The 25,766-nt window shown below is 36.1% G+C and overlaps 1 protein-coding gene across 1 annotated transcript; it reads right to left on the bottom strand.

Moving 5' to 3' along the window:
* Positions 1-2,203: 2,203 nt before the first annotated feature.
* On the bottom strand, positions 2,204-4,421 carry LOC122043651 (zinc finger MYM-type protein 1-like). The gene is made up of 5 exons (XM_042604256.1): positions 4,202-4,421; positions 3,613-3,912; positions 3,031-3,431; positions 2,376-2,945; positions 2,204-2,260 (listed from the first exon to the last, which is right to left on the bottom strand). Exons 1-5 carry the CDS (start codon positions 4,419-4,421, stop codon positions 2,204-2,206), a joined length of 1,548 nt encoding a protein of 515 aa, XP_042460190.1.
* Between the last annotated feature and the right edge of the window lie 21,345 nt (positions 4,422-25,766).

Raw genomic sequence — 25,766 nt, 5'->3', positions numbered from 1 at the left:
GTAGTCCCATATATGTTGTAGCAAGACTAACTAAGCTATTTTAAATGCTTCTATTGCATTTACTGAGCTATTAAAAATGCCTACAGTAGCACTTTACTGAGCTAAGCATTTTATCGAACACTTAGTGTGCTCCAACTCTCCCCTCTATTAGGGAGATCACCTCTAGGCACCCGACATCGTCTAGAATCTCCAACTGAAAGGAGGAAACGTGTCTGGCCCATCTAGAGGTGCTCAACTAGATCCCTAAATCTGCGAGAAGGGTTAAATACCCACTATGCGTCGAAAAATCTACATATGGCTAAATTAAAAGCATTCTATCGTACGAAAAGCTACTTATACTGCAGGTGAGTGGTTTCTTACCTCCTATTCGAAGTTTCTTACGATTCTAATCGCTAGATTTCCGGAGGAGATGATCCTTTCGACGATCTTCTCGCGTCTTCGCGTTCCTCTCGCGGAGGGGAGCATCCTCGTGTCGAAGTCGTCGCCGGAACGTGCCCTTGGGCGGAGCCCTAGCCTTCCTTGTGGTTGGCGCCGAAAGGAGGAGAGGAGAAGTGGGCGGCGGAATTAGGTTGGGGTGGAGAAAAGCTACGATCCAAGAAAATAACTCTTCACTTAATTATTTCCTATTTATATTAAGTGATAATTCCGGCCCAACTCTAACTTAAATAAAATTGTTTCCCTTTCCTTTCAGCACGGCCCTGCTGGGTTCACTTGGTTACCATGGTTCACCATAAGGCATAGGACCCATAGGTCTCGGGTTCAATTCCTGCTTAGGCTATTTTCGTTTTCTATTTATTTTTGCTACTTCCGCTGCTCTAAAAATTCTATTAAAATATTCTAAAATTCCAGAAAAATCATAGAATATTTCTAAAATAATTTTGAGAATTTTCGGGCGTTACATTTTTGTTATCTAATATTGTACCCTTGCTAAAGATAGAAGCAATAAAATTTTGTTAACTTGTATTTTAGGACTATTCATCTCCATCTAGCCAATGGCCAATGATCTAACAAGCGACTCAGCACTTGGAGTCGACACTCGGCTGACTTGGCAGACAACACCAGGAGGTCAGACTCACCAGTTGGATTAGGCACTCGGACTCGACACTCAGACTTGGTAGTCAGACTCGGCAGTCGGACTCGACTGACTCGAACTCTGCACGCAAACTCTGAACTCAGACTCAGCCGTCAACTATAAAAGATAGCTTAGTCTTCTAGATAGTTCGGTCATCCTAAGTCGCTCATTCCCTATTCGACAGTCTAAGATTATCCACTCAGGCCACTCTCACAAATAAGTTGAAGTTATAATTTTAATTCAACTAAATTTTTAATATCTCTGATTGTCCAGCACAAAGAAAGGTATTTGGCATCACAAGTTCATTGAACTTGTAGTAGTTTCAAGTGTTGTTGTGTTGTTGATGCAATTCCAATGTATTACGACAACTATAGGATTATTACACAAGCTAACGAACCCATCTCATCAAAATATAAGAACACACTGGTAATTTTACGTAATCAAAGAGTTATCAAGCATAGATACATCCAGGGGCGGAACCAGAAAAAAATTTTCAGGGGGGCTGAATTGTATAGATATTTTTTTTACGACTAAATAAAAATATTTAATAATTAAAGTTTTACATCAACTCTTGCATAATATATGATACTACAGTCTACAGAAACTATACACATAAAGTCTGAAATCAAACGAACAAAGGAGTTAACCTCTAGACTCTAGTCTATTCATTTCCACTGTGTTGATCCCAACAAGGCTCCAACTCTTGCATAATATACGTTGCTGCAGAAACTGCAGCCAAATAAACATGAACGTCACTCACATAAATAATAATATGCATGGAATTCTTATGAGATATAGTGTAGAACAGAGCAAAAAAAAAGAGGTTCAGAATTTTGAGGAATCAATGATGAACAAAGAACACTTTAATAGCAAATGTTTCTGTCAATACAGAAGCAATAAGAAATAGGTCTACATCTCATTTTGCAACCCACTTAATGACTAACAACAGGAAACACTCTCCATGCAAAAGCTATTAGCCATTTAGCCTATTAAGTTAATCACAACCAAATAACCAATTGATATTATTGAACACTTAGGATTCTCATTTAAACCATATAACAGGCTGCAATACTAATACTTTCAATATCTGATTGAAATGATATTGTTAGAGTTTACCAAGAGTCCAAGAGACTAGAACTCGAGAGCCTTTCCCTTGTCCCACTTAATACTAGACCGATTCTCCATAACCTGATAAATTAACATTGAGAACATTTAATCTAACTTGCAAGAGAAAAAAACTAGAAGTTTAGGAAAGATTAGTCTACCTTTCTTCCATAGGTGAGCTTCATTTCCGGGTTGGCACAGAAGTCTGCGACGACTGACGAGTCGGTACAAGAGGAGGCAATTGGATTCTACGAGACTGCATTTGTTGAAAATGTTGTAATATTTGCTCATTTTCAATTGTAGAAAAAATATCCTTTTCAATGTATACAACTAGACTGTCATTCATCCATTCATCTCCCATTCTATTGCGTAAATCAGTCTTCATAGTCTTCATTGCAGAAAACACTCGTTCAACCGAAGCAGTTGCAACTGGTAAAACTAATGCCAACTCTATCATACGATAAACCAATGGGAACACCAAATGTTTTTCAGTCTCAACCAATTTCTGAGCAAGAATTCCCAAGTCATCAATTGAAGAAAAGTACGGATCATCCCGCAGATTATAAAAGTAACTCATAAGTTGTTGTTCCAAAAATAAATAATCAGTACCACAGAAGTCCTCGGGATAAAAATCAACAAGATGGATGAGTTTGTGAACATCAAATTGAGAGAAAGAATTTCTTGGATGAAGACATGATATGCAACCAAGCAATTCTGTACTAACTACTAAAAAACGATTATTCATCTCTTGTATAATTAAATCAACAACCTATCATTCAAATTTGCAACCATGATAACATTAATAATCAATGAAATATCTTTAACAAAAAAAAATAGATTTTTAGAAATAATACCTGACAAAAAATCTCCACACGATAATGATGAAAATTGGTGATGAGTTGCCCTCTACGCCTACCATGACCACGAGTTAGCATGTTGTCCTCCATATCAAGTATTGGAATCATATTCAATTCACAAAATGTGTTAACTTGTTCCAAAATTATCTGCCATCCATCTTCCCTGAAGTCTTGTAGTCGACATTTCACACTTCTAACCAAGGACATGGCTTGAACAATATTTTGATCCCCTTGTTGTAAGGAAAGTGATAACTCATTTGTAATTCCCAATATATACTTCATCAAATGTAACACAAAAACAAATTGATAACTCTCCATCTTCTCAATTAAACCTGCAGCAACACCTTTATTTGCAGAATAAGAGGCATCATCATATACATTTCCTAACACTTCTATCACTGAAGACCACATAGAGCATAAACGAAGTAATCTTAAGTAGTGTGATCCCCCAACGAGTATCTCCAGGTCTTGCTAAACTAGTTTCTTGATTTTTTCCTTTTCCACTAGTAATTTCTCCACTTTCCAATTCAGCAATTATTTTATCATGTTGAATCTTTCTAAGTTGATCTCTCCTCTTACAAGATGCTCCAGATATATTCACAATCATAGTGATATACCCAAAAAATTCACTCACGGTAAAATTGTCATGGGCAACAGCAACAAGAACTAATTGGAGCTGGTGAGAGAAACAGTGAACATACATTGCAAATGGATTTTCTTGTAGTATCAGAGATTTCAATCCATTGAACTCACCACGCATATTTGAAGCTCCATCATATCCTTGGCCTCTCAATCTAGATAATGATAAACCATGTTGCACAAATAAAGCATCAATAGCCATTTTCAAAGAATGAGAACTGGTGTCAGGCACATGCACAACTGCAAGAAAATCGTTCAATCACACATCCTTTTTTATTCACATACCTCAAAACAACTCCCATATGCTCCTTCACTGAATTGTCCCTAGCCTCATCAACCATCAAAGAAAATAATTTATCTCCAATATCATTGATTATAGCAAGTGTAATCTCTGAAGCACAAGCACGTGTTAAATCCTTTTGAATTTTTGGAGAAGTCAATTGATTGTTTGCAGGAGCATTTTGTTTTATAACTTAAGAAACCTCTTCATTTCGTTGACTATACCATTCAAGCAACTCAAGAAAATTACCTCTATTTGAAGAACTAGTTGACTCATCGTGTCTACGAAAGGGCAACCCTTGCTTCAATAGAAAGCGTGTCACATCCAACATTGCTGTTAAACGAGTTCGATAATCAATTTCCATATCGCGACTATGTACTCGTAAAATATTCCCCACACTATGCCTTTGATCTTGAAAAGCCTCAAATTGTATTCTAGCTTCATTGTGACAACTATTCACAGTCCCCATATGACGATTGAATCTTTCTAATGCCCTTTTCCAATTGTTATATCCATCTTTTATAAAGGCATTATCTACATTTTCTTTATTTAAAGGTTTGAAGAGATAACACCAAAAACAAAATGCAGTATCTTTTGATATGCTATACTCTAGCCATGTATATTTTTTATACCAAGTTCCTTGAAAATGTAACACCCCAAATTTTATGATTTGGAGTCCTAAAAGACCTTATTAAAATCTAGAAATACTTTAGAAAAATTCTAGAGATTTTTAGGAATTTATAGAGTATTTTTATGCTATTTTTGGAGTTCGTTTGATATTTTTACCAAGAGAAAGAAGTTTAAAAAAAATAATAAAAAATATATATGTTGAAGCCGGGTTTTGAACCCAAGACCTCGGACCCAAACCAGGTTTTAACCGGACACAGTCGACCAGCCGAGCTACGCTCGTTTTGTTAATCATATATGGAGCGATATATATTTAAGTAGTAGTTAGGAACAGTAAGATAAATTGGAAATAAAAATGCGCGGTTGAGGATTCGAAACCCAGACCTTTGATTTGGTCAAAACATGGCTGACCAACTGTTCCGCGATTATTTCGTGAACAGACAAGAACATGTAATATTGTTAAGTTATAAAAGGACAAGTTAAGAGGGGGTTAAGTTATTTCTTTTCTCTCCCGTGACCTAATTCCTTCGCCCTTTCCTTTCTCACGCGCGCGACAGCACTGTTCGGGCGACGACGTCGGCGATCTTCGTGAGCGAAAATGAAGCCGAGGAAGCTAGGGCTTCTCCGACGAGCACCCCTCTCCGTGGAGTCTTCGTACCATCGGGCCCCTCTCGTCAAGAAGGAAGTCGGGAGCACGAAGAAGAGCCGGGATTGGGAGCTCACCCGAACCCTAGAAGCACTAGGAGGTTTCTCCTTTGGCCGTGAGTCAAGGAAACGAAGGTGAGTTGCTTCTCACCTGCAGTAGGAGTAGTTCCGAGCTTCGATTTGTTTTCTTTGCTTTCGGATTTGTTTGAAGTTTCCTTGTGTTGAGTCTGCCGTGAGTTTTCCTTGATTGGATGATTGCTGTGGTGTAGATTTTATTCACATGAATAAAGATGAAACCCTTAGATAAGTGGTTTTCTTTGGTTTAGATGATCGCTGCCATTTTTGTTTCCTACCGTGAATTGATGGTTAGGTTATTGTTGTCCATGTGTTTCTGTGGGTAGAAGTGAGCACAAAGAAGAGCATGTTTAGATTTCTCGAATAGGTTTTGTATAGGTTTCAAGTTTAACAGATTTTAGTGCATCCTACTTGACCTTGACAGCACATTATAGGAACATTAGCAAAACAACCAGTAAATATCTATTTTTGGAAGCCCTACATCAACTGCACATGTAATGCACATGATGTGTAAAAGAATTAAGAAACTAGGATTATGTTTTCCTATTAGCAAGTGCAGAACCGGATTATACTTTGCCTATTAGCAAGTGCAAACTTAGTCTAGCTTCTTTAAACAGGTGTGGAATCGTTTATATTGTAGTGTTGCTTCTAATAGCAGTGCAAATTTGGTTGCTTGTTTATTTTATAAACTCGAGCAGTTTTATTGTTATGTTAGTAAGTGTAGAATACATCCTTACCGTCCATTAGAAGCAACCTTTCCTTATACTTTGCTTAATTGGAAATAATTCAACATGAGTAGATTTTAGTGATACATGCTTTAGTATATCATGCGTAGATGTTTGATAACAGCAATATCCCTTCTTATATCTCGGTTTCCATGAAAGGTGCTTATTTCCAATTATGTTAAGGATTATAGCATGTAGTAGTATGCTGATTCAGTTTCCCTTGCCACTAAATGAGCATGCATAACTTAGTATACTAGTAAGTTTGGATAGATTATTTGTTACCGGTTTAAGGGCAAGAATAACCTTGTTATAACAGTTCAGAATTAGTTTATTTTGCTCTACCTTACAGCATGTTTAGAAAGTCCAAGTTAGCTTTCAATTGCTCTATTTTACAGCATGTTTAGTAAGTCCAAGTTAGCTTTCAATTGCTCTATTTTACAGCATGTTTAGTAAGTCTAAGTTAGCTTTCTTTTGCTCTATTTTACAGCATGTTTAGAAAGTCCAAGTTGCTTTCTTGCTCTATCTTTATAGCATGCAGATTTTTATAAGTAAAGTATGCAGATTTTGATAGGCTTAATATGCAGATTTTTATTAAGCTTTGCATGCAGATTTATGTTAAGCTTTGTATACAGATTTTCAGTACGTAGGGTGTGTTCTAGTGCACACCAAGTGCTTGATAAAATGCTTAGCTCAATATAATGCTACAGTAGGCATTTTAATAGCTCAGTTAATGCAGTAGAAGCATTTAAAATAACTTATTTAGTCTTGCTTCAGCTTATATGGGACTACGGTCCAATGGGTGGGCTCCCACAGTCGCCTCTAGGTTCAGATAACCTAGTTCTAGGTTCAGATAACCTAGTTAAAGCAAGGTAAGAAAATTAGCTATGAAATCAGTATTTTATTTTCAGCAGTGGCACTGTACTGGATTAGATATCCATTGGGTTGGGCTCCCACAGTCGTCCCTAGGTTTAGATAACCTAGTAAACCCTACAAGACTCGGAACTTGCAATCCCGGGTTTAGTTAGGGATGCGCGCACAGCAGCAGCATGATTATTATTTTAATCTATTATGTAAATAGTTTTCAAAACTTCACAAATTAGTTATGTGAATACAAGTTAGACTCAGTTTAGCATTAATTAGTTTAGCTTAGGTATCAATTCAGTTTCTTATTGATACACATGATAGTTCTACGATTAGCTTTACATGTTAGTTTTTTTTAGTTGATTTCTTTGCTATCTATGAGCATGAGTAGCTTTACATGTTAGCTTTTCAGTTAGTTTCTTCGCTATTTATGAGCATGATTGGTTGTACATGTTTAGTATTTCAGTTAGTATGATTCCTTTATTGGTTTATGAGCATGATTAGCTATACATGTTTAGTATTTCAGTTAGCATGATTCCTTTGCTATTTATGAGCATGAGTAGCTATACATGTTAGCTTTCCAGTTAGTTGATTTCTTTGCTATTTATGAGCATGAGTAGCTTTACATGTTAGCATTCAGTTTTAGCATGTTTTTATTTATATACATGCATATCGAGTTTTTGTGAGTAGGATAGCGCTCACTAAGCTTTTAGCTTATAGATACTATTTGCCTCCTACTGCAGATAAAGGAAAAGCTAAAGTATAAGGAAGAAGGCGACAAGGAGATGCTGTGACGGTGTGTGATGTGTGGACTATGGAGATCCTTGAGACTTAGCTAAAGAACTCACTTAGTTTAAGAATTTGTTTAGCTTAATTTCTTATTAAGTTGATAAGAAAATTTTGTAGTAGGAAGTTATGTTTCCGCTTTTCATTACTTACATGATTTGATTTATTAAACTGCGTGGTTGTGAAAATATATGTTCCAGCCGCCTGTGGCTGAGTATACTCTTTATGTATTTACGGATATGGTCACCGGTACAGGGGAGACTCTGCCGAAATTTTTTGGTAGGGTTTCCATGTGATTTTTTTATCATACCAGTTAAGTAGAGTTAGTAGTCAAGTAACGGTCAACCTTAGAGTGTAGTAGTAGTAAGAAGGGTGGTCGTTACAGAAAACTTCTTTCTTGATTACCAAAAGTTGTTTTCGGATACACATGACCATTTGGTTGACAAGGCCCTCGGAGCGCATACTCTCTTCGAGCTTGATCTCGAATAGTAATATCAAATTCTTCAATTGGTTTTCGTAATCCCGGATCACTAACAATATCATCCAAATTCAATTCTACACGGGATTGATTTTCTACTTGTTCAATAACATTCGGCTCATTACAGGAGCTAGAGCCGAAACTACGAGTTCGTTTAAAAAATCTCTCCAAATAAATAACTAAAAATAAATTATGTAATGAACAACGACAAATGTAATGGAAAAATATATGTTGAACTAAAACTTTAATAAACTACCATAGACCATAGTACCATTGCCAATTTAATAGAAATATAGAATACTCATGGAAAACTAAATAGTCTAAACTATAAATGTAATTCTGCATATTTTACAAAAAAAATAAAATAAATAATAATGGAAAACTACCAACCTAATAGAAAACTAAATTACAATGGTAAATTCACTAAATTGTAATATGGTATTATGTAGAGTGTAGGCTGTACATTTTCAAAAAAAATCAAATAATAAAAAAAATTTAAAACATAGCAAATCTAAGTTCTAACCTTGTGAAGAAATGGTGTTGAAGCTTGGAGTTGGAGCCTTAGAGTTAGAGTCGAGAGAGACTGCGAGTTGGAGCTTGGATACATCACAATAGAGGCTATCCACCAATGATATATAATGTAGTTGATCCACTCACTAAAGTGGCATCCAAATAGAAATACGAAAGTCTTGTAGCATCATTTGGTATGGCATACATATACAATTGGCTTTTATACAAGTGAGACATTGTTAGTGAGGACAGTCATATTGTGAATATGGAATCACTTAATATGCGACACCATTAGTTATTAATTAATGAAATTACTCTGGTTGAGTTTGTAAAGAATTAAGTTACGTTATAAGAAATGAAAGGTTACTAATATTTTAAAACGAATTATTTTTATAAACGAATACATTTATGTAAACCAATTAATATATTCATTGATGTCAAGTTACTTCCCAACTTTAATTTGCATCTATTAATTATGTTTTGGTACGAGTAAGCCCTTTTTTAGTTTCTGTTTCGCTTGTTCATCTTTTTCACCTCTTACATTTCTCTTGTTGGGTTCAAGGCGCATGGAAGACATATATTGAATCATAGATTTCTTCATGGTACATATAATTTTACACAAAAATAACATAAAATCATATATCGAGTTCTCGATAGGCGTAAATGATATCACAGACAGATAAGAGCCTCACGTGCGACTCCTCTAGAGGAATCCATGCGTACTAGATCACGAACTTGACACGATCCGTCAGGTGCTAGTCTCTTGGATCGACAAAACCTTTGAAGCACTATGGATCTCTTCCGATGGAAGAAAGTGAAGAAGAAGTTAATGAGAGAGAAATAGAGAGAAGGAATTTGTCTTGAATCTTTCCACGGAAGACTGCTTATAGCCTCCAAGGAATACAAAGACTTAAGGTCTCAATTAATCATCATTTATGATCTTCATTAATAATTAGGAAGATGAAAAGTTATAGTCTCCATAAATTCTTCATTTATAACATTCATTATGATGACTCTTCAAATTCTCCATTAATCATCATTATGATGACTCTTCGAATTTTCTATTAATCATCATGATTATGGCTATTCGAATTCTCTCTTTTTTATCAAATAAATTCATATTTGATCTTAATTTTGACTAGCTTCCGATATTTCAGAATTAATTAATAATCCAATTAATTCTTACTTTGAAATAATCAATTGATTAATTTTTATATCCACTAAAATAATCAATTATAAATAATGTTCATGTCTATGTGCAATGTATGCGACCCTCTAGGTTTTATATATGAAGGTAGTATAAATCCATACACAGACTAAGGTAACCATCTAGTAATAGTTTTTAGCCACCCAACATGATAAAATTAATATTAGTTATAAACTATAAACCACCATGAATTGATTACTGTGTAATTCAATCTCTTCATCTAAGCCTATATCCCAATTAATTCAATACATTATGCATCATTACCAAATTAATTGTTTTACTTGATTTCTAAGATATAATAGACTCCTCTTGAATGATAAATCATTCCTCCCATGACCATGGATTTCAAGTCACTAATATCTCTATCAAGCGACCAAGATGTCAACTCCTAATCCAAGCGAGCGATGAATCCTCTATTGACTCAACACTATTCTCTCTACACTTTGCTATACACCCAACTACCGTATTAATTACAATCCGATTAAAGACTGCTTTTAACGGCGTCAAAGTGCATAACTCCACGCATAGAATAAATGAAGGTCTCAAGTCAAAAGATCAGTTACACTTGTTCATAAGAGGAATGACCAATGATGCTTAGTATGTGGTCTCCTCTTAAGTGGGGCGTGTCCAATGTACTTCTAAACTCAAGGCCCCCCCCCCAAGTATGACGTGGATATCCATCCCTTGTTCTATCTCGGCGTAGTCATACTCAGCGTTAATCTAGATATCCATGCCCCCTCTAGATATCTATCAAATCAAGGACTATTTTCAGATTAATATACCCATTAATCTATGAAACTTTATCATTAATCATATATGTACAGAAAAGTAAATAATTAATGATAAATATTTTCCTTTATAAAATAATTATCCATAAAATATATAAGGAGTGTCTTGACACATAAATGCACACACTAACAATTTTCCACTTGCACTATTGTTAAACACTATGGACTCTAAGTCCTATGCTCCTCACATGGGTCTCATGTTTCTCTAAAGGTAAGGCCTTTGTGAGCTGGTCTATGATGTTCTCGCTGGTATCTACTCTGCTAACCAAAATATCACCCCTCTGAACAATCTCTCTAAGGAGGTGATACTTCCTTAATGCATACTTGGATCGTTGGTGAGACCTTGGCTCCTTTACCTGCACTATGGCCGCATTATTGTCATAGTATAACATAACTGGATCAACAATGCTAGGAACCACTTCAAGCTCCGCTATGAAGTTCTTGATCCACACAGCTTCCTTTGCTGCCTTTGAAGCTGCTTTGTACTCGGACTTAGTTGTTGATCTGCAACTATCTCCTGCTTGGAGCTCCTCCAGCAAATAGCTGCACCATTCAAAGAAAACACATATCCTTGTTGCGATTTTAGATCATCCTGATCTGTCCGAAAGCTTGCGTCAGTATATCCTCTGACGACTAATTCCTCGTCTCCTTCGAAAGCTAAGAACATATTCTTTGTTCTTCTAAGATACTTGAGGATAGTCTTTACTACAATCCAATGACCCTCTCCAAGATCTGACTGATATCTACTCGTCCTGCTTAATGCATACGAGACATCTGGTTGAGTGTATATCATAGCATACATTATGAACCCTATAGCCGAAGCATAAGTTATCTTGTCCATTCTACTTCTTTCCTCTTATGTTCCTGGACACATAGCCTTAGAAAGATGCACACCATGTATCCTCTCTTGGAGTCCTGCATACAAAATATATTCAGCATTTTATCAATGTATGTACCTTGACTCAACCCTAGTAACCTACTTGGTCTATCTCGGTATATTCTAATCCTTAAGACATAGGTTTCATCTCCAAGATCTTTCATTGAGAAACACTCTCCCAACCAAGTCTTGGTAGATTCTAGGCTAGGAATGTCATTGCCTATAAGAAATATATCATCAACATACAACACTATGAATGTAATCTTGCTCCCACTAATCTTTTTGTAAACGCAAGGTTCTTCTAGATTCTTAACAAAATAAAAATCTTTAATGGCTTCGTCAAATCGTAGATTCCAACTTCGAGATAGTTGCTTTAGTCCATAAATGGACTTCTTAAGCTTACATAATTTATTGGTGTTCTCGGATTTTATAAAATCGGGAGGTTGTACCATATATACTTCCTCTTGTACCCTTCCATTTAGGAAAGTAGTTTTAACATTCATTTTTCAAATCTCGTAATCCTTGTAAGCTGCTATAGCTAGCAAAATTTTAATGGACTTAAGCATTGCAATGGGCAAAAATGTTTCATTATAGTCAATTTCTTAACGTTGATTGAAACGCTTTGCCACAAGCCTAGCTTTATAGGTACTTATGTTCCCATCCATGTCAATCTTTTTCTTGAAGATCCATTTGCACCCTATGGGTTTTACCCCAACTAGCACATCAGTCAACTCCCAAACTTGGTTGGTGTACATGGAGTTCATTTCTAATTTCATGGCTTTCAGTTATTTCTCATAATCATTTGAAGAAACTACTTCCTCGTAAGTCGACAGTTCATCATCATCGATGAGTAGCACTTCCTCATCTTGGATTACCATCCAACCATATCTGTTTGGCTCTCGATGTACTTTTGTAGACTTACGTTGATCTTGCATTTCTTGAGAAGTCTCGGATGAAGGAGACACTTGTACTTGTGGCACTATTTCATTGTTCGACTATTCATCTTCCAACCTATTTGTAGAGTCTATAATTTCTTAAAGACTTACTTTACTCCCACTATTTTCTTTAGAAATAAATTTTTTTCCCAAGAAAGTAGCATATCGAGCAACAATAACTTTGTACTCACTTTGGAGATAAAAATAATATCCCATTGTAATTTTGGGATAACTTACAAACATACATTTTATGGAACTTTCTTGCCACTCCTCTGAAAGTGGCAAGAAAGTGGGAGATTTTAAATGTACATGTGAAACTTTATAAAATGTGTGATGGAAGTGTTGGTTGCTACTCGGAATATCGTACTGGTTCCCCTATATAAAAAATTTTGTACAAGTCCTGAACCTTTCCTAACAACCTATTGTGTTCTATAGAAATTAAACTTGAAATCACAAATAGAACTTAACATTATTGATTCCAAGTTCAACTTATCTGTTCTTAGAGGTTTAGACTTGGATCGCAAACGATGCTTAACATTATTAATCCAAATCCACCCATGTTACAAAGTTGATTAAATATTTATTTCAAAGATCGACTTCCAGGTTAAACATGATGAGGCACTAGGCCTTCTTGGGTATGGGATCATCCACAACTTCCTAGACAAAGCCTTTCAACGAAATTCAATATTTAATCTCCTTATAGTAAGCCTAGGTTTAACCACTAAGAATAATCAAATCACAAGATTGAAAAACAAAAGAAACACAAAATCGAAACATAAAATCGATTGCCTAAAACCGATAGCCTCTTGTGTTTGGTATTTCAAAATCCATACAAAAAAACTAGTATGATGCGGAATAAGACAACTAGTTATACCTTTCTTTGTAGCTAAGATCTCTTGATCTTCTATTGTATTCCTCACCTCCTCTTGGATGTCGTGTGGGTGACGATCTACCAAGATGAATTCCACCGGGACCACTTCTTCTCCAAGACTCTTGAGTCATCAAGGGATGCCAAAATAGGAAATTTCCTTTTTCTTCTTCTCCTTCAAGCAACCGGCCACCAAGTGCTTCTCCTCTTCTTCTTCTTCCTCTCCAAGCAACCGACCACAAGGATATAGCAACCCTTGATGCCGCCGGTCCTAAGGAAGCAAAAGAGGTGACAAGATGAAGGTGGTGCCACCGGCCACAAAAAAGAAGAAAGGAAGGGAACATGGCCGGCCACCAAGAAAATAGAGAGGGAATAAGAATAGGTTTTGTCTTCTCCATGAGGCACCCTCTCCCCCTCTTTTATAATCCTTGGTCTTGGTAAAAAAGAAAAGTTTAATTAAAACTTCCTTTTAAACTTCTTATGACCGGCCACATCATGGTATACTAAAAAGGAAAAAAAATTACAACAAAAATTAATGCTTCCTTTTAAACCATGATGTTTACAAAAAGGAAAGTTTTAAACATAATTAAAACTTCCTTATTTGTGGCCTCCCTCTAAAAGAGAAAATTTTAATAACAATTAAAATCTCTCTTTATAAATTTCCTATTGTACATGGCAATAAAGAAAAATTTTAAAATAAATCTCTCTCTTTTAAAACATGTAGACAACTACAAAAAAGGAAATATTAATTAAAACTTCTCTTTTAAAAATCATGGTTACATAAAAGGAAAGTTTTATCAAAAATTAAAATCTTTCTTTTAAACATTATAGACAACTACAAATAAGGAAAGATTTTAACAAAATTAAAATCTATCTCTAATATTTTGTAGATAGCTATAAAAGGAAAGATTTTAAAATCTAAAACTCTCTTTTTAAAACCATGAGAATGACTATAAAAGGAAATTTTAAAAAATAAAATTTCTCCTTTAAATCCCTTTCATGAATGGCTATAAAAGGAAAAATTTTAACAAAAATTAAAATCTCCTTTAATCCTATGTGGTCGACCCCATGCTTGGACACTAAGAATGATTTGGCCTGCCACTTCTTGGGCTCCAAGCCTATACTTGGCCGACCCCCTTGCTCCAAGCAAGATTGTGTCTGTCCCATTACTTGGATAAGAAGTGGACTTAGTTGTACAAGATTTTATAGAGGCTACAACAGGGACCGAGAGGAGAAATTGGTTTTGGTCTCCCGATGAGCTTGAGCTTCCTGTGTTCGCCCCGAACACCCAACTCAAGTTCATCAATAATAACTCATACCACTAAAGAGTTATTATTGAACTACCGCACCAATCCCAAATTATATTATGGGCTCCTTCTTATTATGGGTGCATTAATCTCCCTGTGTTTAAGATATTGAATGCCCACTAATTAAATGAGTTACTGACAACTCACTTAATTAATATCTAGCTCCAAGAGTATTACCACTCAACTTCATTGTCATGTCGGACTAGGTCCACCTGCAGGGTTTACATGACAATCCTTATGAGCTCCTCAAGGGGACATCATTAACCAAGATTACTATGACACAGTTTCATTCTATAATAAACAACACACAATATAAACAATATCATTTCCCAACTTATCGGACCTATTGTTTTAATGAGCTAAATCACACCCTTTGATAAATTAAAGAAATAAATATTAAATATACGTGCTTATTATTATATCATGATTAAGAGTACACACTTCCATAATAACAAAGGTTTTTGTTCTTTTATGTAGTCAGTATAAAAAAACTACCTCAAATGGTCCTGCTCAATACACTCATAGTGTACTAGTGTAATTTTATAGTCAAGATAAACTATTACCAAATTACACTACAACCACTCCAATGGTTTGTCCCATTCCATCTTGGTTGTGAGCTACTATTTATAATTTATAAGGAACTGATAAGTGTTGGTTGCTACTCGAAAAACCCAATGGCTCCACTGTACAAAAATTTTGTACGTGATTTGAACCTTTCCTAGCTACCATGTGTTCTTTTAAGTTAAACTTGTATCTCCTGCGGAACTTAATACGTTTGATTCCAAGTTTAACTTATATGTTCTTTTAGGTTTAGATTTGGATCTCCTGCGGAACATAACACGTTTGATCCAAATCACCTAGGTTATAAATTCAATTAAATATTAGTTTCCAAAATTGGCTTCCAGTGCTGCATGACGAGGCACTTGGCCTTCTTGGATATGAGAGCAACCACCACCGACTAGACAAAGCCTTTTAAGGAAAGTTAATATTTAATTTCCTTATATAACTCTAGGTTAACCAAAAGGAACAATCAAATCACAAAGAAAAAAGAAAAAGAACACAACATCGAAATTAAATTCGAAAAACAAGAATCGAATGCCTCTTGTATTTGGTATTTATATAAAGAAAAATTAACTAGTATGCTGCGGAAATTAAATACTATTTATACCTCTTCCTTGTATGCTAAAAACCTCGAGATCTTCTGTCGTATCCCTCGCCTCCTCTTGGACGTCGTGTGGGCGACGATCCTCCAAGACGAACACCACCCGGAGAGCTTCTCCTCCTTCTCTAGAATTCGGCCACCACCACCACAAAGGATCAAAAGAGAGCAAAGGGAAGAGGGGGAGAGGGGTCGGCCACTTGATTATCTCCAACAACACAATATCAATTGTTATGTTTTTCAAGGCCTCCCCTTCCTCGCTTTTTATATTAGTTTCCCAACGAAAAATTATGGAAAGAGTTTTATAAAAAATTAGACTCATTCCTATTTCCTTTTAATTTTTTTCTTTTTCTTTCCTTTTAATTAATCAATCCTAGATTGATTTATTAATTAAACAACTATTTGTTGATGTTTAACTATTTGACCGGCCCCTTGCTTGGGCACCAAGCAAGGTGGCCGACCACTTATTAAAAGGGAAAAAAAGAAAAATATTTTATAAAATTTAAAAGAAGAAAACTTCTAATAAAATTTTACAAACTCTTTTTTTTTCCAATGTGGATATTAAAAGGAAAGTTTTAAAATTTAAAAGCAAGTTTTAAAATTTAAAACATCTCTAATAATATTTCTTTTTAAAAGAAAGTTTTATAAATTTTACAACTCTCTTTTAAAACCTTGTGGCCTAATTTAAATTAGGAAAATTTTATAAATTTTTAAAATCTCTCTTTTTACAAATTGTAAATATCTGAGGAAATTTAAAAATTCAAAAACAACCTTCCTAATTTAAATATTACGGTCGGCCCCCTTGGCCGGCCACTTCTAGAGAATATGTGGCCGGCCATTGCTTGGTCACCAAGCAATGAACCAGCCCCTTCTTGGACACCAAGATAGGCTTTTCTTTGGATGGACTTGAGGCTTTATTGAGGCTACAACAGGGACCTAGAGGAGAAATTGGTTTTGGCCTTCCGATGAGCTCGAGTATCCGGTGCTCACCCCGAACACACAACTCAAGTTCATCGATAATAACTCATTCCACTAGAAAGTTATTACCGCACTACCGCACCAATCCCAAATTACATTATGGGCTCCCTCTTATCATGAGTGTGTTAGTCTCCCTGTGCTTAAGATTACGAATGTCCACTAATTAAGTGAGTTACTGACAACTTATTTAATTAATATCTAGCTCCAAGAGTAGTACCACTCAACTTTATTGTCATGTTGGACTAGGTCCACCTGCAGGGTTTGACATGGCAATCCTTATGAGCTCCTCTTGGGGGCATTCTCAACCTAGATAACTAGGACACAGATTTCTTCTATAATCAACAACACATACTATAAGTAATATCATTTCCCAAATTATCGGGCATATTGATTTATCGAGCTAAACCTCACCCTTTGATAAGTCAAAGAAATAAATATTAAATATACATGCTTGTTATTATATTAGGATTAAGAGCACACACTTCCATAATAACTAAGGTCTAGTTCTTTTCCTAAGTCAGTACAAAAAGAACTTACCTAAATGATCCTACGCAATACACTTAAAGTGTATCAGTGTAATTTATTAGTCAAGATAAACTAATACTTAATTACACTACGTCTATTCTGATGGTTTGTTCCTTTCCATCTTAGTTGTGAGCAACTGTTTATAATTTATAGAGAACTGACAACATGATCTTCTAAGTGTGACTCCACACTCCATGTTATCTACTATATAAATTAATTGAACAATTACATTTAACAAATAAATGTAAACATTTGACCAATGTGATTCTTTATTTCAAAATAAATGTGTACAAAAGCTAAACTTTTAAGTATACACTCCAACAATCTCCCACTTATACTAAAAGTCTAAGCTGCCATATTTGTTGCCATACATCTGATTCTCATCCCCTCCACATGCCGATCAAAAGCTTTCGCCGGAAGGGCCTTAGTGAAAGGATCGGCCAGGTTATCTGCTGATGCTATCTTGGCGACGACAACTTCTCCTCGCTTGACGATGTCTCGTATCAGGTGGTACTTGCGCTCTATATGTTTACTTGCCTTATGGGCTCGTGGTTCCTTCGAGTTTGCAACTGCTCCACTATTATCACAATAAATTGTGACGATCTTGGGCAAACCAGGAATCACATCTAAGTCCATTAGAAAGTTTTTGAGCCATACAGCTTTTTTGGCTACCTCAGAGGCTGCCGCATACTCAGCTTCCATGGTTCAGTCTGAGACGCATTTATGCTTAACACTCCTCAATGCAATGGCTCCTCCTCCTAAAGTAAACACATAGCCTGATGTAGACTTATTGTTGTCCCTATCTGATTGGAAGTCTGAATCCGTGTAACCCACAGGGAGTAAATCGTCTGCTTGGTAAACTAGCATATAATCTCTAGTCCTTCTCAAGTACTTTAATATATGCTTTACTGCAGTCCAATGTCCTTGTCCAGGGTTACTTTGATATCTGCTAACCATGCCCACGGCAAAACAGATATCAGGTCTCGAACACAACATTGTATACATAAGGCTTCCTACAGCCGAAGCATAAGGAACTGCCTTCATGTCCTCAATCTCCTTTGATGTTTTTGGATACATCTCTTTAGATAAGGTTACTCCATGCATAAAAGGTAAGAAACCTTTCTTGGAGTTTTGCATGCTAAAACGAGCAAGGATTGTATCTATATATAAAGCTTGGGATAGGCACAACATTCTTTTCTTGCGATCCCTTATAACTTTGATCCCAAGGATGTGTGCACATTCTGCTAAGTCCTTCATATCAAATTGTCTGGACAACCATACCCTTACGTCTGATAATACCTTGACATTGTTGCCAATTAACAAAATATCATCTACGTATAGTATAAGAAATACCACCATGTTTCTGTTACACTTCTTGTATACACAAGACTCATCCGGACACTGAATAAATCCATATGACTGGATTACTTCATTAAACCGATGTTCCAAGATCTTGAAGCTTGCTTTAGTCCATAATGGACCGATTAAGCTTGCACACTAGATGCTCTTTGCCCTTTTCAATGAACCCTTCTGGTTGCTTCATATGGATGTTTTCTTCAAGACTTCCATTAAGGAAAGTTGTCTTGACATCCATTTGTCAAATCTCATAATCCATATAAGCGGCAATGGATAAGAGTATCCGGATAGACTTAAGCATAGCTACCGGCGAAAATGTCTCCTCATAATCGATTCCCTCTTTCTCAGTGTACCCCTTCGCAACAAGCCTTGCTTTGAAGGTTTCTACCTTCCCATTTGTCCCTCTTTTCCTTTTATAGATCCACTTGCATCCAATGGCTTTTACACCATCAGGTGGTTCTACAAGCTCCCAGACCTTATTAGAATACATAGATTCTATTTTGGAATTCATTGCCTTTTGCCAAGATACTGCATCTATATCTTGGAGTGCTTCATCATATGTCCAGGGATCTGGTTCATGTTTACCTGGGATTAAGTACGAAGACTCACCCAAAAACATGAATCTCTCGGGCTGCCTTACAACCCTCCCACTACGACGAGGCACCGTCTGTGGTTGTGTATCCTGTGTAACACGTGTTGCAGTCTCTTGTGGTACTTCATCTTGTACTGTTGGTACTGAAGTAGACGTGTCCTCTCTAAGTTCTTCTAGAACAATTTTACTACTGGGCTTGTGATCCATTATATAGTCTTCTTCTAAAAACTGGGCATTGGTGCTAACAATGACCTTTTAGGACTATAAAATAAACCGTCTTTCGTTCCTCTGGGATACCCCACAAATATACGAATTTCTGTACGAGATTCTAACTTATCAGCATCTTGTTTCAGCACATGTGCTGAACTACCCCAAATCCGAATATGTCTTAGACTGAGCTTCCGCCCATTCCATAATTCTGTGGGAGTAGAAGATACTGATTTAAGGTACTAAGTTCAGAATGTGCGCTGCTGTTTCCAGAGCGTATCCCCAAAACGAATTTGGTAATTCTGAATAACTCATCATCGATCTAACCATCTCCATAAGAGTCCTATTCCTTCGTTCTGCCACACCATTCTGTTGGGGTGTACCAGGTGCAGATAATTGGGATTGAATCCCGGCCTCTGATAAGTAATTCCTAAACTCTCCTAAGAGGTATTCGCCACCACGATCAGACTGTAGTGTCTTGATACTTTTACCTAGACGTTTCTCCACATCAGCCTTGTACTCTTTGAACTTATCAAAGCACTCAGACTTGCGGCGCATTAGGTAAATGTATCCATATCTTGAATAATCGTCTATAAAAGAGACAAAATATTCAAATCCACCTCTAGCCTGGATAGACATAGGACCACACAAATCAGAATGAACTAATTCTAACGCTTCTTTGGCTCTATACCCCTTGGCCTTAAAAGGTCTCTTGGTCATCTTACCTTCCAAGTAGGATTCACACGTTGGAATGTTTTCCAACTCTAATGGACCCAAGAGTCCATCGGCTACAAGCCTTTGAATCCTACTTAAGTTAATATGACCAAGCCTTAGATGCCAAAGATGTGTTTGATTCATTTTCGAAGGTTCTTTTCTCTTATTAGAGTTAGAAGATGTGTTATTAATTTCCATATTTTGCTTTGTGGGAGAAATTGGATTTAAAGTATATAAATTGCCAACCAATGCACAGAACAGATAATCACTTTATTTCTCTTTATAACCACATTGTTACTAAAGGAAACTGAATATCTATCCAAATACAGTTTAGAAACTGAAATTAAATTCTTTCTAAAACTAGGTACATAAAGACAATTCCTTAAAACCAATTTCCTATTCCTATCAAATGATAAGTAGACGTCTCCCACTGCGACAGCCGCCACCTTAGTAGCATTGCACATGTAGACAGTTATCTCTCTATCAAATAGTTGTCGGGTTTCCTAGAACCCCTGCAAAGAATTGCAGACATGATCAGTGGCTCCCGTATCTATACACCAGGTGCTGGTAGATAACACCGCTAAACATGTTTCAACTACTAGAGTATGAGATATACCTTTATTGTCCTGTTTCCTACGAGGACAGTCCGCCTTCCAATGTCCAGTCTTCTTGCAAATAAAGCACTTGCCCTTCGGCTTCTTTATTCCAGCTTTTTGTCCTGCACCTTGAGGTTTATTCACCTTCTTTGCTGAGCCATTATGTTTCTTCTTCTTCTTGCCTTTCGGCTTAGAAGTAGAACCATTATCCGCATAGTGAATTTGAGAATGTTGACGAAACAACCCTTCGGCTGCCTGAAGTTCTGTCAGAAGTTCCTCCAATGAATACATCCTTTTATTTATATTATAGTTCAGGCGAAAATGCTCAAAACTTCTAGACAGCATTTGGAGGATGATATCGACCTGGGTTTCCCCATCAATTCCCCCTCCAAGAACTTGTATTTCGTTTAAGTAAGCCATCATCTTGAGAATATGATCCCTCACGGGAGTCCCCTCAGTCATGGTGGCTGTCATCAGTTTTCTCATTGCCTCTTGCCTAGCAGCTCGATTCTGATGTCCGAAGAGTTCCTTGAGATTGTTCATTATATCATAGGTTGTTGGTAAGTCCTGATGCTGATGTTGCAATACATTTGACATCGAAGCCAAGATGTAACACCGCGCCAACTCATCAGCTTTTACCCATTTACTATGATGTTGAATCTCCTCTGGGGTAGAATCATTGCTAGGTGTTTCTGGGCATTCCTCTGACAGTACAAACTTATAGCCCTCAGCAGTTAAAACAATGTCCAGGTTTCTTTTCCAATCTATATAGTTGGGACCAGTAAGTCTGTTTTCTTTTAGAATAATGGCCAGTGGGTTGAAAGACATCCTAAGAATCATAAAATAAATTTTGGTCAGAACTCTAAATTTAGAATAATATTGATTCCTCAAATAATACTATTTTAAATTAACCAACACCTTAAAACACCGTGAATTTTGTATGCCACGATAGTGTGGATGTATACAAATTCAACATTTGTAAAAGGAGGGTATATCCCATTAATTTTATTATCTTGTCAACCTAACTTTTTGACAAATAAAATTAATAGTTGGTTTCCTTCGGTCACATAAATAATAGCTGTGACTCCGATGGGGAGGATACTATTAGACGTGCCTAAGTGTATATCATTACTTGACACCAAGTCCATTAATAAGATTGTGCCCCTTCTGATGGGGAAGATCACACGCTCTTAATTAATTTCCTATAATCATCCAAAATGGAAGTTTGGTCTAGTGATCCGCAAACAAACTCATCCGATATGGAGGAAGGCACTCAGAGCCAACGCGCAAGTTTGTTTGCATCACTTACAAACCAGTAATGGAGACCGTGGAATTCACTAAAATAAATTCCTCTCCCACTTGGTTATTTAAAGTGAGGAATTTTGATGATGCTAGCCTACTAAACATGTACACTACATTCACACACATCACAATACAAAAGCAATAAATAGAAAAACTAATTTTCAACTATTATGGCTTTTATCTATTGTTGTCCTCCGTGTGTCGTCATCCCTAGCTGCTGCCATCTTTGGCCACCGTCACCGGGTCTAGTTGTCGCATCCATCTCGCTCCTTGTTCCGCTACGCCACTCTGATCCTCAAAAGGTTCCACGCCTTGCAAGATTTGATCCGCGACATAAATAGAATTTTACATTTTTCAATCCTATATTCCTCGAAGGAATGTATATGTAAACTAGATCGAACATAAAATAAAATTTACATTCATCGATCCTATATTCCATAAAAGGAATGTACATGTATCTAGATCAAAAAATAAAATCCTAATAAAACTAAATACATCGCTTGCTATATTTTATAATACAATCATGCACACATAATAAATGACCTTGATATGTTCAAGGGTCTAATCACACACATAATAACTATAAGCCATAATAGTTGGATCCTGCATCGACAAAGATAGCACATCCTACTATTAACCTGCCTAAATTATGTATGACATGTGCATAATTAAACTAATACCAAATACACAGAGGCAAAACCCTAGCTCTGATACCAATTGTTGGTTGCTACTCGGAAAACCCAATGGCTCCACTGTACAAAAATTTTGTACATGATCTGAACCTTTCCTAGCTACCATGTGTTCTTTTAAGTTAAACTTGTATCTCCTGCGGAACTTAACACGTTTGATTCCAAGTTTAACTTATATGTTCTTTTAGATTTAGATTTGGATCTCCTGCGGAACTTAACACATTTGATCCAAATCACCTAGGTTATAAATTCAATTAAATATTAGTTTCCAAAATTGGCTTCCAGTGCTGCATAGCGAGGCACTTGGCCTTCTTGGATATGAGAGCAACCACCACCGACTAGACAAAGATTTTTAAGGAAAGTTAATATTTAATTTCCTTATATAACTCTAGGTTAACCAAAAGGAACAATCAAATCATAAGGAAAAAAGAAAAAAAAACAACATCGAAATTAAATTCGAAAAACAAGAATCGAATGCCTCTTGTATTTGGTATTTATACAAAGAAAAATTAACTAGTATGATGCGGAAATTAAATACTAGTTATACCTCTTCCTTGTATGCTAAAAACCTCGAGATCTTCTGCCGTATCCCTCGCCTCCTCTTGGACGTCGTGTGGGCGACGATCCTCCAAGACGAACACCACCCGGAGAGCTTCTCCTCCTTCTCTAGAATTCGGCCACCACCACCACAAAGGAGCAAAAGAGAGCAAAGGGAAGAGAGGGAGAGGGGTCGGCCACTTGATTATCTCCAACAACACAATATCAATTGTTATGTTTTTCAAGGCCTCCCCTTCCCCCCTTTTTATATTAGTTTCCCAACGGAAAATTATGGAAAGAGTTTTATAAAAAATTAGACTCATTCCTATTTCCTTTTTAATTTTTTCTTTTTCTTTCCTTTTAATTAATCAATCCTAGATTGATTTATTAATTAAACAACTATTTGTTGATGTTTAATTATTTGACCGGCCCCTTACTTGGGCACCAAGCAAGGTGGTCGACCACTTATTAAAAGGGAAAGAAAGAAATTTTTTTTATAAAATTTAAAAGAAGAAAACTTCTAATAAAATTTTACAAACTCTATTTTTTTTCCAATGTGGATATTAAAAGGAAAGTTTAAAATTTAAAACCAAGTTTTAAAATTTAAAACATCTCTAATAATATTTCTTTTTAAAAGAAAGTTTTATAAATTTTACAACTCTCTTTTAAAACCTTGTGGCCTAATTTAAATTAGGAAAAATTTTATAAATTTTTAAAATCTCTCTTTTTACAAATTGTAAATATCTGAGGAAATTTAAAAATTCAAAAACAACCTTCCTAATTTAAATATTACGGCTGGCCCCCTTGCCTAAGGCAAGGGCCGGCCACTTCTAGAGAATATGTGGCCGGCCATTGCTTGGTCACCAAGCAATGAACCGACCCCTTCTTGGACACCAAGATAGGCTTTTCTTTGGATGGACTTGAGGCTTTATTGAGGCTACAACAGGGACCTAGAGGAGAAATTGGTTTTGGCCTTCCGATGAGCTCGAGTATCCCGTGCTCGCCCCGAACACACAACTCAAGTTCATCGATAATAACTCATTCCACTAGAAAGTTATTACCGCACTACCGCACCAATCCCAAATTACATTATAGGCTCCTTCTTATCATGAGTGTGTTAGTCTCCCTGTGCTTAAGATTACGAATTTCCACTAATTAAGTGAGTTAGTGACAACTAATTTAATTAATATCTAGCTCCAAGAGTAGTACCACTTAACTTTATTGTCATGTTGGACTAGGTCCACCTGCAGGGTTTGACATGGCAATCCTTATGAGCTCCTCTTGGGGACATTCTCAACCTAGATAACTAGGACACAGATTCCTTCTATAATCAATAACACATACTATAAGTAATATCATTTCCCAAATTATCGGGCATATTGATTTATCGAGCTAAACCTCACCCTTTGATAAGTCAAAGAAATAAATATTAAATATAAATGCTTGTTATTATATTAGGATTAAGAGCACACACTTCCATAATAACTAAGGTCTAGTTCTTTTACTAAGTCAGTACAAAAAGAACTTACCTAAATGATCCTACTCAATACACTTAAAGTGTATCAGTGTAATTTATTAGTCAAGATAAACTAATACTTAATTATACTACGTCTATTCTGATGGTTTGTTCCTTTCCATCTTAGTCGTGAGCAACTGTTTATAATTTATAGAGAACCGACAACATGATCTTCTAAGTGTGACTCCACACTCCATGTTATCTACTATATAAATTAATTGGACAATTACATTTAACAAATAAATGTAAATATTTGACCAATGTTATTCTTTATTTCAAAATAAATGTGTACGAAAGCTAAACTTTTAAGTATACACTCCAACAATAAGATGATCTTCTGTGTATCTCCTCACACTATGTTATCTTCAATATAAATTAAATGGACAACTACACTTAGCAAAAAATGTAGACATTTGACCAATGTTATTCTTATAAATATTTATACAAAAGCTAGGTTTTAAGTATACATCCTAACAGGAAGCCCCATCTTTATGTACAAGAGGAGTCCTTTGTCCAAATACCCACTATGAGCAAAGCATATACATGCATTTTAAAGTAGCATGTTGTTTTTTTTTCTTCCAATGACCTTTATTGCCACAATGGAAGCACATGCCCTCTTTCTCATCCGATTGGGATACTTGCATCCCTTTCTTAAGCTTTTTTCTGAACTTGAAATCAAGGATTCTTCACTGCATTAGCCTTGGGATTAAATTTTCTGGTGCTAGAGCGCTTGTTCGTCTTTCTGACCATCATTGCATACAGTGAAGGATTTACCTTCATATCCTTTTCAGTAATTTTCAGCATTACCATCATATTAGTTAAACTCTTGTCCATACTGTTCATGTTGAAGTTTAACACAAATTGGGAAAATGATGGAGGTAGTGACGACAAGATTAGGTCAATAGACAAGTCCTGGTCCAACTTGGAATCTAAGTACTCGAGCCTCTCTATGTA

The sequence above is a fragment of the Zingiber officinale genome, chromosome 2A (assembly GCF_018446385.1).
Source record: "Zingiber officinale cultivar Zhangliang chromosome 2A, Zo_v1.1, whole genome shotgun sequence".
Classification (NCBI taxonomy): domain Eukaryota; kingdom Viridiplantae; phylum Streptophyta; class Magnoliopsida; order Zingiberales; family Zingiberaceae; genus Zingiber; species Zingiber officinale.
This window is presented reverse-complemented; position numbering and strand designations above follow the sequence as displayed.